This window comes from Amyelois transitella, chromosome 30, assembly GCF_032362555.1.
Source record: "Amyelois transitella isolate CPQ chromosome 30, ilAmyTran1.1, whole genome shotgun sequence".
NCBI lineage: Eukaryota > Metazoa > Arthropoda > Insecta > Lepidoptera > Pyralidae > Amyelois > Amyelois transitella.
Window position 1 is genome coordinate 382,010 of NC_083533.1, and position 13,131 is coordinate 395,140.

Sequence of the window (13,131 nt, forward strand, 5' to 3'; positions counted from 1 at the left end):
CCATGTTGAAAATAAAATAGTGATAAGTTGCTAAGACATCGCAATACAAGGAGAATCTCAATTTTATATGCCAGTCCCTTGGTCGCCTTTTACGTAGTGGTCCTATTCTAAAGTGCTGGGAACCTCACAGCAAAAATAATTTGAGTTGCATTTAATGACAGTGTTTTTTTTGTAAGAGTTTTGTAAGAGTAACAATTTTTTACACACATATAAGACATTTTACGTAGTTATTTATACCTAACGGGGTAGACAAAGCCCACAGCCAAGGCTCTTAGGCTACATTTACCGCAATGTGTGTGTATCAAATTTATTATATCCATTTTATTAATGCCATTTTTAATCTTCGTTATGTATTTTAGTGATGTAAATAATTTATTTATTAAATTTTATCTTACTGAACATACATATATATATATGTGCACGTCTATATCTCTTGTGGGGTAGACAAAGCCAACAGTCTTGAAAAGACTGATAGGCCACGCTCAGCTATTTGGCTTAATAATAGAATTGAGATTCAAATAGTGACAGGTTGCTAACCCATCGCCTAAAAAAAGAATCCCAATTTTGTAAGCCTATCTCGTAGTCGCCTTTTACGACATCCATAGGAAAGAGATGGAGTGGTCCTATTCTTTTTTGTACTGGTGCCGGGAACCACACGACACATTAAACTGAACCTTATTACAAAAAGCGACTCGCGCTTCACCTTTCAGGAAAGAAACACAGAAATTCCCTGCGAAATCCTGTTTTTATTTCGGATCACTTTGGAATTTTAAGTGTCGTGGGCAACTTATCGAGCGGGGTATCGACCTTGCACACCTTGGTGTCAATAGCTAAGAAAAAATACGGAAATTTGAGTGTCTTGGGCAAGACGGCCTCTGTGGCGCAGCGGTAGAACGCTTGTCTGTGACACCGGAGGTCCCGGGTTCGAATCCCGGTCAGGGCATAATGAGAAACGAAAAGGACTTTCTGATTGGTCTGGGTTTTGGATGTTTATCTATATAAGTATTTGTTATAAAATATAGTATCGTTGAGTTAGTATCTCGTAACACAAGTTTCGAACTTACTTCGAGGCTAACTCAATCAGTGTAATTTGTCCCGTATATATTTATATATAGTTATCGAGTGGTATGATTATATCGACCTTGCACACCTTGGTATTATTATTATATATCCCTTTAACTATTGACAAGACATAATGGCCACGCGAAGTGATAGAATTGAGATTCTAACAGATACATACATACATACAAACAAACATACATACAAAAAAACAATATTAGTTTCGCCTCAAGTTGATTGGTACAACTATATGTATGTGCGTTTTCCGTGTGGTTTTCGGCAATTAAGAATAGAACTACTCCGTATCTTTCCCATTGATGTCGTTAATGGCGACTAAGGCTTATAAACTCTTGTAAGCGGCGGGCTAGCAACCTGTCACTATATGAATTTCAATACAGCTGAACGTGACCTTTCAGTCTTTTCAATTCTGTTGGCTCTGTCTACCCCGCAAGTCGTGACTATATGTATGTATGTGCATTTCCACAGGTGCATTCATGTTTTATCAATGCACCTGCATAGGTGACTCAGTAAATGCAGTAATTCATCATCCGAGGTGAAATAACATTAGGTGATTTATAACTGAGCCTAGTCATCACATGATTACGTAATTAAGTAATGCACTGTTCATTTTTTTTTAATTTTTTAAATATATACGGGACAAATTACACAGATTGAGTTAGCCTCGAAGTAAGTTCGAAACTTGTATTACGAGATACTAACTCAACGATACTATATTTTATATAAATACTTATATAGATAAACATCCAAGACCCAGGCCAATCAGAAAAAGTTCTTTTCTCATCACGCCCTGGCCGGGATTCGAACCCGGGACCTCCGGTGTCACAGACAAGCGTACTGCCGCTGCGCCATAGAGGCCGTTCATGCAATTCAGTATAGATTAACATACATACATACATACAATCACGTCTATATCCCTTGCGGGGTAGACAGAACCAACAGTTTTGAAAAGACTGATAAGCCGCGTTCAGCTATTTGGTTTTAAGATAGAATTGAGATTCAAATAGTGACAGGTTGCTAGCCCATCGCCTTAAGGAAGAATCCCAAGTTTATAAGCCTACCCCTTAGTTGTCTTTTACGACATCCATGGGAGAGAGAGAGAGATGGAGTGGTTCTATTCTTTTTTCTATTGGTGCCGGGAACCACACGGCTGTATATAGATTAACACCCTTTGCAAAAGAATGCACCCCTCTAAACAAAATTTTTATCGGACATCGATTTACAAAGTTACATATATGTATGTACATACTAAATGACCATGTATTTTTGTCAATTGATCAATTCACTTGTTTATAAAACAGTTTGATGCAAACAAGCTTTACTTATACGCCAATAAAAACGCTGATAACATTGCAATTTAGTGCATGACGGAAATGCAAGAACGCAACGCTGGATTGAGTCAGTCATTGCTGAGTCAGATCTGATTCACGGGTCAAGGCTGTTGTCCATTGGAACACGTCAGTCTTAAGCTGGTTAAGAACTAGAATTTACATACCTTAATATGATTAGGCAAGCCCCTTTTCATTATATTACTCGTACGTAATACAAAACAAAAGTGACATTAAAGGGATTTTATGCCGTGTTGTTCTCGGCACTTAAGAATAAACAGTGCAGTGTAGTTTGTTCCGCCGCTTCTTCTACACATGCGCTTCGGAAGCGGTAGTAGTTATAATTAGATTTAAGTGATGTGACGTCAATAAGTGATACCTTGTATACATACATACATATAGTCACGTCTATATCCCTTACGGGGTAGACAGAGCCAATAGTCCCGAAAAGACTGAATGGCCACGTTCAGCTGCTCGGCTTAATGATGGAATTGTGATCCAAATAGTGACAGGTTGCTAGCCCATTGCCTAAAAAAAGGATCGGAAGCTTATTAGCCTTTCTCTTAGTCGCTCATTACGAAATCCATGGGAAATGGGCAAAGAAAAAATTACCAATCCAAAAAAAAATATTATTTAATTTCGTATAAGTAAATAAATGCCGTGTGTGCCGTGTGGTTCCCGGCACCAATAAAAAAAAAAGAATAGGACCACTCTATCTCGTTCCCATGGATGTCGTAAAAGGCGACTAAGGGATAGGCTTATAAACTGTGGATTCTTCTTTTAGCCGATGGGCTAGCAACCCGTCACTATTTGAATCTCAATTCTATCATTAAGCCAAACAGCTGAACGTGGCCTATCAGTCTTTTCAAGTCTGTTGGCTCTGTCTACCCCGTAAGGGATAAAGACGTTATCATATGTATGTATGTATGTGTATAAGTCAATTAATAAAATAAACAATGTATTCTTTCGTCCACATTTCTAAGTTTGGATTATTGTGAAGTTGACGTTGTTGAAGAAAATGCTGCAGTGGAGAATGTAGGCTCTGCCTACACAGCAAGGGATATAGACGTGACTATATATATGATGTGATTACATGTACGTATGTACATTTATTTTGAGAAACCACTTAAAAACGTCCATTAACAATGTCCAACTCGGTCATCGGTGTAGTTCATAATTTCCACGTAACAAGTGGAAAGTTTTCTACAACTTTCGTAACAAAGAGTTCCCCAAGGGTACGGGGGATTAAAATTAATGCCGCCTTCTTTCGCGTAAAGTTTTGTACTTGCTTTGATATAGTTACACTACTGTAGAAAATGAGAAGTGTTCCACTTAAAAATTTAACAAACTTGTGATTCATCTTTTAAGGTTTTTATTGCAAAATATTGACGAAAGTATAGTGAATTCAAATTTAATTCAAAAGAAAGGAAAAAATAAAATAAGATAACAAACTAAAATTAAATTTACAAATTGTACAGTCCCCGCATAGCATCAACTTGCGGAAGTGTGCCCAGGAGGCTGGCAGCTTTGTCATCGGTTTTTTTCTTTTTTTTTTAAATTCAATATTGTATTTAGCATTCGTCTTCAATGTCAGACTTATCGCTAAAGCAATCTCTTCCAGTCAACCTTTGGGTGGAAGGAAACCAAACAGGAGATCGGCGTTGGCGCAGAGCGAGATATATATGTTGAAACATGATATAAAAGAGCCTATTTTCTAAATAAAATTTTGACTTTGATTTTAGAAAATATTTTAGTGTTCTCTCGTCCACATTTCTTTGCAATAAATATATTACAAACAAACAGACAAACAAAAATTAAGAATTTGAATTGCAGAAATCACCCAGTTAGTACGGTCACAGTTAAAACTGATAACTTCCATGGTCCGCGTAACACATTCAACGGACAAACAATGCGACAATTTATATGTACGGAGCTGTCACGGTGTGTGAGCGGACAACGACATACATTTTGTTTCAACATACAACTTGTTTCACTTTTACAAATGATTTGCACACTCGTTTTTACACGAGGTTTCACTCGTGTGGGAATTTAAAATTTATGTTCTGCGGGGTAGATAGAGCCAACAGTCTTGAAACGACTGAAAGGCCGCGTTCGGCTGGAATTGAGATTCAAATAGTGACAGGTTGCTAGCCCATATAGCTGAACGTTTCAAACGGCCATTCAGTCTTTTCAAGACTGTTGGCTCTGTCTAACCCGCAAGGGACATAGACGTGACCATATGTACATATGTATGTATGTATGCTAGCCTATCGGCTTAAAAAAGAATTCCTTAGACTGTTGGCTCTGTCTACCCGCAAGGGATGTAGACGTAATTCTATGTATATATGTATAAAGTAATTAACGTAATTCTAAGTATGCAGAGATCGTGGCAAGTGGGAAGATTTAGTCTCTGCCTACCCCTCCGGGAAAAAGGCGTGATTTTATGTATGTTATGTATGCATGTATGTATTGACCCCGAAAACATGACACCACTACCTGTGTTGAGTAATTAGTCTGCACTCAAAATATCTTCATCTGTTAAACTGTTTATAGTATGTGAGGTAGGTCGCTTTTTTATGGCGTCAAAAATAACTGTTGTTGAGTCGTTAACTTTTAACAGTTAAGGTTATCCGACAATGATCTTGAGCAGTTATGTTTAAGAGACATATTACGTCTTCGCCTCTTACGAGGTAAACAGAGTCAATTGTTACAAGTGTTAAAGGTCGTTTTTAGATGGATCTTATATTCTACTTACTGTGCCCGCGACTTCGTCCGCGTAGAATAGTTATTTTGGGCATCATTGAAGCCCTCAAGGGTGAATAATTTACCCAGTTTCAAACAAACAAACTCTTCAGCTTTATAATATTAGTATAGATTGACATCCGAATTCAAAAATGTTTTGATACAGAGATTAAAAACTATGGGTTATGATGCTGTCGAAGATCTCTTTGTAAGTGTTGTTAAACCAACCAGTATATTATTATTATGTAAAATGGTAGTTTTTAAGTTCTTTATCTTTTATTTATTTATTTTTTTAATGCTTTATATATTACTTTGTTATATTTATTTGATAATTTCAAATTGTATCAACAGTGTGGCAAGTCTGTAGTCTGTAGCACAGTTTTAACTAACACAGAGTTTTTACTAACACAGTTCACGTTATCTGTACGTGTAATTTTATCAAATAAAGATATATTATTATCCATTACATTCCATAAAAATCGTACATTGGCTTGGGTTTACATGCCATCACTTACATACGTTGAAACTATAACTCCTCTATTAGGCATGTAAAAAGTATACGAACCTATCGAACGGCCCAGACGAACGTATATTGATCAAATTAAGGACGTCCTGGTAAAGGGTCAGGTCTAAAGTACCCGAAACCGCCGAGCTTGCATGAAGAGAGTTATGAATGTGGATGAAGCGAAGGAAGTGTGCAGAGAACGTGGCAAGTGGCAAAGATGTAGTCTCTGCCTACCCCTCCGGGGAAAAGGCGTGACTTTATATATGTATGTATGTGTGTAAAACTATAACACTCCTTTATTAGGCATCTAAAAAGTATACGGAACGGAATAAACAAAGCCGATTCTAAAATAAACAAATATCTTAACCAAATGTTTATCGGCGCAGGTTTGTTATTACAAATCATTTTGTTTATTTTGACTAAGCGAGGTAAAGTTTGGGGTTTGATAGTTTTTTTTAAGAGTCAATGACTTGTAAACTTCGTGCTGTCATATTCAAATTCAATCCAAAACTTTTATTCATTACTAGAGGCCGCCCGCGACTTCGTCCGCGTGGAATCAACCCCGCGGGACATCCGGGAAAAAAGTAGCCTATATGTTATTCTGGGTCTTCAGCTACCTACATACCATATTTCATCGTAATCGGTTTAGTAGTTTTTGCGTGAAAAGGATGAATAATTTTCCCCGTTTTTCACATATTTCATTATTTCTTTGCTCCTTGAAGTTGCAGCGTGATGTTATATAGCCTAAAGCCTTCCTCGATAAATGGTCTATTCAATGCAAAAATAATTTTTCAATTCGACCCATTAGTTCCCGAGATTAGCGCTTTCAAACAAACAAACTCTTCAGCTTTATAATATTAGTATAGATTTATTATCTTGTATACAATGTATTCTCTCGTCCACACTTCTATCATAAGTTTGTATATAAATAAAAATTAACGATCTCCAAAATTATACGAAAATATAGTACATATTCCATTCAACACTAAATTACTTTAGATTTCATCAATTTGTACTCAAAACTTGGTTCATTAACTTATACTCTGTTGACTTAAGGTGAGACTGAATGGGCGTGGGACGTTGGCTTAGAAAAAAAATGGAAAAAAAATTAGTTCAATTTTTTTTGAAGAAAAATTCTGTGTAATTGTTGCTAATTGCGGAACGGGTATTTAAAATTGTTTAATAATAAGTTTTTATTTTTCTTTACTTATTTGTTTTTTTTTTTCGTTCCGCTAAGAACATTTAACATCACGATTATTCTGTAACGTATATTTGATTTTTTTTTCTTTCTTAATTTTGAATACAATGTATTCACGTCGAAAATCAAAATATATGTATAATTTCAAACGTATATAAAAAAAATTAAAACGTTACGTCACACAATAACGAGTATTTAAAACATAATTTAAAGTTAGGTACATACTTAAATATTTTGGTAATTTATTTAAAGCTTTATTGCACAAAAAAATGTACAAAAGGCGGACTTGATGTCGTAATGTGATCTTTTATTCACCAAATTATTCATTTGACGTATTATTTTTTTTCAGATAATTAATTATACCTTGCGTCGGTCACGTAAAACCTTAACATCGCCGGGGGCGTCTGAAAAGTTGCAAAGTTAAAATCGACTATCGCAGATGTTGGAACAGTAATTACTCTTGTTATTAGTTAATATGGTGTGTTACTATGGTATATATGTACCGTGTGGTTCCCGGCACCAATCTATACTAATAAAATAAAGCTGAAGAGTTTGTTTGTTTGAACGCGCTTATCTCAGGAACTACTGGTTCGAATTGAAAAGTTATTTTTGCGTTGAATAGACCATTTATGGAAGAAGGCTTTTGGCTACGAGTATATAACTTCACAACAAAATGGATACATTTTGATGTTTACAAGAGTCGCCGAATCATGTTCGGAGTGCGCTGCTATCGTTTGACAGAGCAGTCTTTTTTGACTCCCTACAAAATCTCTATAGTGTCCCTTTTCTAATAAAAAGTAAAAAAAAACTAGTAACAGACTTATAAATATACTGACCTGATACAAAAGCGGCCATTAGCAGTCCAAAAAGCGCGGGAATAATCGCCATCTTGAATTCCACTTTCAAAAAGTACACTACACTATGAAACACCAATGGCGCACTAGCATCACTAGACCCGATCGAAAACGGTCACTATTCCTTTTTCAAACTGGTTTCGATTCGAACACTGTATCTATCCTCTTCTGTCACACGTGGTTTCACAGCTCGCCCGCTCGCACTGCAACAAAAAAGATTTATTTTTAATTTTATTGTGCCAGGATCGTAGGATTATGTAACTGATGCGGCCAGTATTTTTTTTTAATGTGGTTTTGTTAAGGGCTCGTGTAGCGTGCCGCTGACTTCGTAAGACTTAGGCCTGAACTATAATTAAGCGGCCCAGTGCAGCCTGCGACTGCCCGCGACCGATAACTAGTGGTCGTACGACTTGCAAAGACCAGGCGTAACGACTGCCAGTGTTACCAACTTAACGCTTTCAATGTCAAATCTCGCAAAATCTGACGGTCTTCCTTTTACTTTTGACATATAGGTTCTACTCAAAATTTTGATTACCATAAATTTGTACAAACTTCACAGACGATGTAAAAAGAATAATGTGGAAAAACGTTGTCTCTGCCTACCAATCCGGGAAAAAGGCGTGATTTTTTTATACATATATGTTGACAGACGACTTTTATTGTTTATCATAATTCACCTATCGCTTGTTTTAGGCCATCTAGCGCCAATTTAATAAAGATTTAGCGCTTTGTCATCAGTGACAGTTGGCAACTTTATCGACCCGTCTTAAGTAGTCGCTGGTCGTTCGCACGCTGCACTGGTTTTGGTCGCTCCAAGTCGGTCCGAGTCGCACGAAAGTAAGGAAGAAGATTTTTTTTAAAGATGGCTTTGTTTATGAAAGATGAACGGTCGGTGGAGAACGGCCTTTTATTTTTTTCTTGGCAAAGGTGTATTCCTGCTGCGCCTCACCTATATAACGGGTACTCAGCTAATACTCTTATTTCACTATAGCGTGAAAAAGGGCATAAATACTCCTAATTAGTTCAGTAAATTATGCTGTGAAAGAATATTCTATTCCTAATTCTTTAAGCTCGTCGCTTTAGGATGTTCATGACAGTAAATAAATAAATACATATATACATATAGTCACGTATATATGTATCCCATGCGGGGTAGACAGAGCCAACAGTCTTGAAAAGACTGATAGGCCACGTTCAGCTGTTTGGCTTAATGATAGAATTGAGATTCAAATAGTGCCAGGTTGCTAGTCCACCGCCTACAAGAGGAATCCCAGATTTAAAAGCCTGTCGCTTAGTCTCCTTTTACGACATCCATGGGAAAGAGATGAAATGGTTCTTCTTCTTTTTTTGACACCGGTAAATAAAACTGTCACTATTTGAAATTCAATTCTATCATTAAGCTGAACGTGGTCTATCGCAGTCTTGTCAAGACTGTTGGCTCTGTCTAACCCGCAAGGTATGTAAGTCGTAAGTAACAAAGGGAACAAACCCTGCCCCGGGCAGATAGCTCCGCCTGTCTGAATCAAATTAAAATGGATATGATGCCGAGACGCATCTATTTTCTTATATTTTCTTTACAATTCAATAAGATCGCGTTATGACTAGGAGCGTATTTTTTGTATTTTGCGGAAAAAAATATTAAGTCCCATATTTTTTAATTATTTTAATCTACAGAGAGTACATACATACATATAATCACGCCTATATCCCTTGCGGGGTAGTCAACAGTCTTGAAAATACTGATATCTCTAGGTTTAGGCCTACGTTCAGCTGTTTGGCTTAATGATACAATTGAGATTCAAACAGTGATAAGATGCTAGCCTGTCGCCTAAAAGAGGAATCCCAAGTTTATAAGCCTATCCCTTAGTCGCCTTTTACGACACCCATGTGAAAGAGATTCTAACTAAATGGTCTATTCAACGCAAAAAAGAATTTTTCAATTCGAACCAGTAGTTCCTGAGATTAGCGCGTTCAAACAAACAAACCATTCAGCTTTATAATATTAGTATAGATTATTGGCGCTGTTTACACCGCAAGGGATACAGACGTTAGATGAGAGAGAGAGATAGAGATACCGCGATCCCTGCATACTTCATTCGCTTCATCGACATTCATTACTCTCTTAAAGCGAACTATGATACTGGACTTGCAAATTTTACAAATAAATTAAATATAAGTTAAACACAAACATGCAAGCAAGTAAAACACAATTAGAAAGCATTTCCACGGAATGTTTCCGAGAAACAGTTCAGAATGTACACAAAGCTGACGTCACTATCTGGTTAAAACAAACGTTGAAAACAACAGACACGGTTGGAATTTTCGAAAAGCATCTTGTTAATTTGAAGCGGTATGCGAATCTTAAGAGCCACAGATTATATAAAGTCTAGATACAGCAGCAGTAGTGCCGTGTGGTTCCCGGCAGCAATATAAAAAAGTATTAGGGACCACTCCGTTTCCATTTGCCATGGATGTCGTAAAAGGCGACTAAGGGGTAGGCTTATAAACTTGGGATTCTTATTATAGACGATGAGCTAGCAACCTGTCGCTATTTGAATCTCAATTCTATCTTAAAGCCCAAAGCCAAACAGCTGAAAGTGGCATTTCAGTCCTTGCGAGACTGTTGGCTCTGTCTACCTCGTAAGGGATACAGACGTGATTATATTTATGTAATATATTTGATAAAAAAATAAGAATAAGAAGCGCTTAAGCTTAACATATTGCCCATGAAAGTACTCGTAATAACATCTTGTAAGCTGAGCGCAGGATATAGCAATCAATCAATTTATTTTTATTATTTTAAAGATATTCTTTCAAATATCACTTTGGAGTGTCGATTGAACAAATCATGATGAGAGTTATGAACGTGAATGATGCGGATGTATGACGAAACAAATACCTATTTCAAAAAAAGCAATAGAATACCTAGATTTAATTTCAAAATTGGACACAAGGTATTACTCATTGACGTACATACATACATACCATATGTCACGTCACGTCTATATACCTTGCGGGGAGACAGAGCCAACAGTCTTGAAAAGAATGGCCACGTTCAGCTATTTGGCTTAATGATAGAATTGAGATTCAAATAGTGACAGGTTGCTAGCCCATCGCCTAAAAAAGGATCCCAAGTTTGTAAGCTTATCCCTTAGTCGCCTTTTACGACATCCATGGGAAAGAGATAGAGTGGTCCTATTCTTTTTTGTATTGGTGCCGGGAACCACACGGCACACACACAAACCACACTAATGATTTCAATACGAATAATAAAATCAATATTCCATTGTCCCAAACTACTAATTTAACCCCAACACAAAATCAATATTTTCCGAGTTCCTTATAGCACAGACAGACGGACAGTGTATATTTATATATACGGAATGTTTATTTGTACTGCTTACTGCTACCGTTCTTGTTCTCACGCACATGGCTTGTACAGACAGCAGAACAGACAAGGATTTAAAATTAATTTAATATATATCCACAACCACACGGCACTATTACAAAAATCAGCTTCCTACATACCGAATTTCATCGTAATCGGTTCAGTAGTTTTTGCGTGAAAGAGTAACAAACAAACATACTGACATCCTGGCATACTTACAAACTTTCGCATTTATAATATTAGTAGGATTCTGTTCTTTAGCTGAAGGTCTTTCGGAAAAATATAACTACAAAATTTATCTCACGTAAATAAGCAATGACTTAACATAAAAAAAAAATTGACGGCCTCGGTGGCGCAGCGGTAGTACGCTTGTCTGTGACACCGGCGGTCCCGGGTTCGAATCCCGGCCAGGGCATGATGAGAAAAGAACTTTTTCTGATTGTCCTGGGTCTTGGATGTTTATCTATATAAGTATTTATTATAAAACTAGCTGTGCCCGCGACTTCGTTCGCGTGGAATAGTGACTATGAGCAGCGTTTTTTTTTAAATATATACTTATTTTTATTTTGGATCATAATCACAGTCATTTTGGGTAGCTAAAAAACCTACTTTAATGGCGCGGCGCGGTTCTCGGCGCGCTTTATATACCTACCCGCGCGCGCAGTCGTCGTATGCAACCGACAAACTTCCATCCTAAGCTGAACCGCGATTCCTAAACCGATAATTTTTATTTAACTTCTCTATAAAGATATTTATTATAAATAAAAATTATTATAAAGTTTCAGTAAATTCTACTAACAGAGAAAAAAAGTAGTTATTCGTAATAGAATTAACTCTTACTAATAATATAAACGCGAAACTTTGTATAGACGCATATTTGTTAGTCTTTCTCGCAAAAACTACTGAACAGATATGGATGAAATTTGGCAAACAGTTAGTTTAGGCTTGGAAATAACAACACTTATGTTACTTTTTACCGCGGGATAACATCTCAGACCCACGGGAAACTGGAAGGAATCTGTTCGACATTATTCTTAAAATTCAACAGCTTACAAACTACCTTCAGCCGTAAAAGAACAATGTTTTTTCATTCCCATGGGAGTACTATGATTTCCCTCGGTAAATTATTCTTATAGTTTATGATATCAGCCTAAACTAACTTAAGTAGAAAGAATTTAGATGAGCCCTTTTAATTTTTTTCCCATGGTAATCCAGTCAATTCCAAGGTAATAAGTAACTATAACATATTCTATTAATGATTGTAATTTACCTATCTAGTAACAATGATCGACGTCGTTCGTTGACCGGAACAGGCGTTAAAAAAACAATATACTACCGATTCCCATGGGAAACGGATGTTTTCCCGCGGTAAAAAGTAGTCTTTATGTTGCGCCAGGCTCTAAAATATGTCGGTACAAAATTTCAACCAAATCCGTCAAATAGTTGCGGAGATTAATGGTGCCTATGTATAAGCATAGAATAGTGTTCGACGTGATTCTTTAATTTGACATAACTTTTTTATTTATGAACCGATTGACATGAAACAAACACTAAAGCATAACTGAAGCATACCACAATATATTCGTGAAAATTGCATCCAACTCGGTTCAGCCGTTTCTGAGATTAGCGTGAACAGACAAACAGACAAACCGACAAACAGACAAACCGACAAACAGACAAAAAAAAAGTTAATTACGTTTTTGGGTTCGACATCGACATAACAATAACCCCTGCTATTTTTTTTATTTTTATTTTCAATGTACAGACAGCACTTTTCTACAATTTTATTATATGTATAGATATAGTATCGTTGAGTTAGTATCTCGTAACACAAGTCTCCAACTTACTTCGAGGCTAACTCAATCTGTGTAATTTGTCCCGTATATATTTATAAACACAATGAATTGATTTTGCTATCGGTACATTCTCCCGACGCCTGCGCATCCGCCGGCCAAAAATAGCGCGGTTTGTCAAACTGTAGTCCTTGCACGCACTCCGATGCGTTTTTGTTGAATCAGTACACGTCTTTATTGTTTACG

The 13,131-nt window shown here is 36.8% G+C and overlaps 1 protein-coding gene across 5 annotated transcripts in view; it reads right to left on the reverse strand.

Moving 5' to 3' along the window:
• The window catches only part of LOC106136553 (fasciclin-3), a 129,129-nt gene that overhangs the window by 85,036 nt on the left and 30,962 nt on the right, over window positions 1-13,131 (reverse strand). For all 5 annotated transcript variants that reach the window (XM_060953043.1, XM_060953042.1, XM_060953041.1 and 2 more), the window contains exon 2: window positions 7,687-7,907. In XM_060953043.1, coding sequence (XP_060809026.1) covers window positions 7,687-7,738 — 52 coding nt within the window. In that variant the 5' untranslated portion in view covers window positions 7,739-7,907. The remainder of the gene's footprint in view (window positions 1-7,686; window positions 7,908-13,131) is intronic.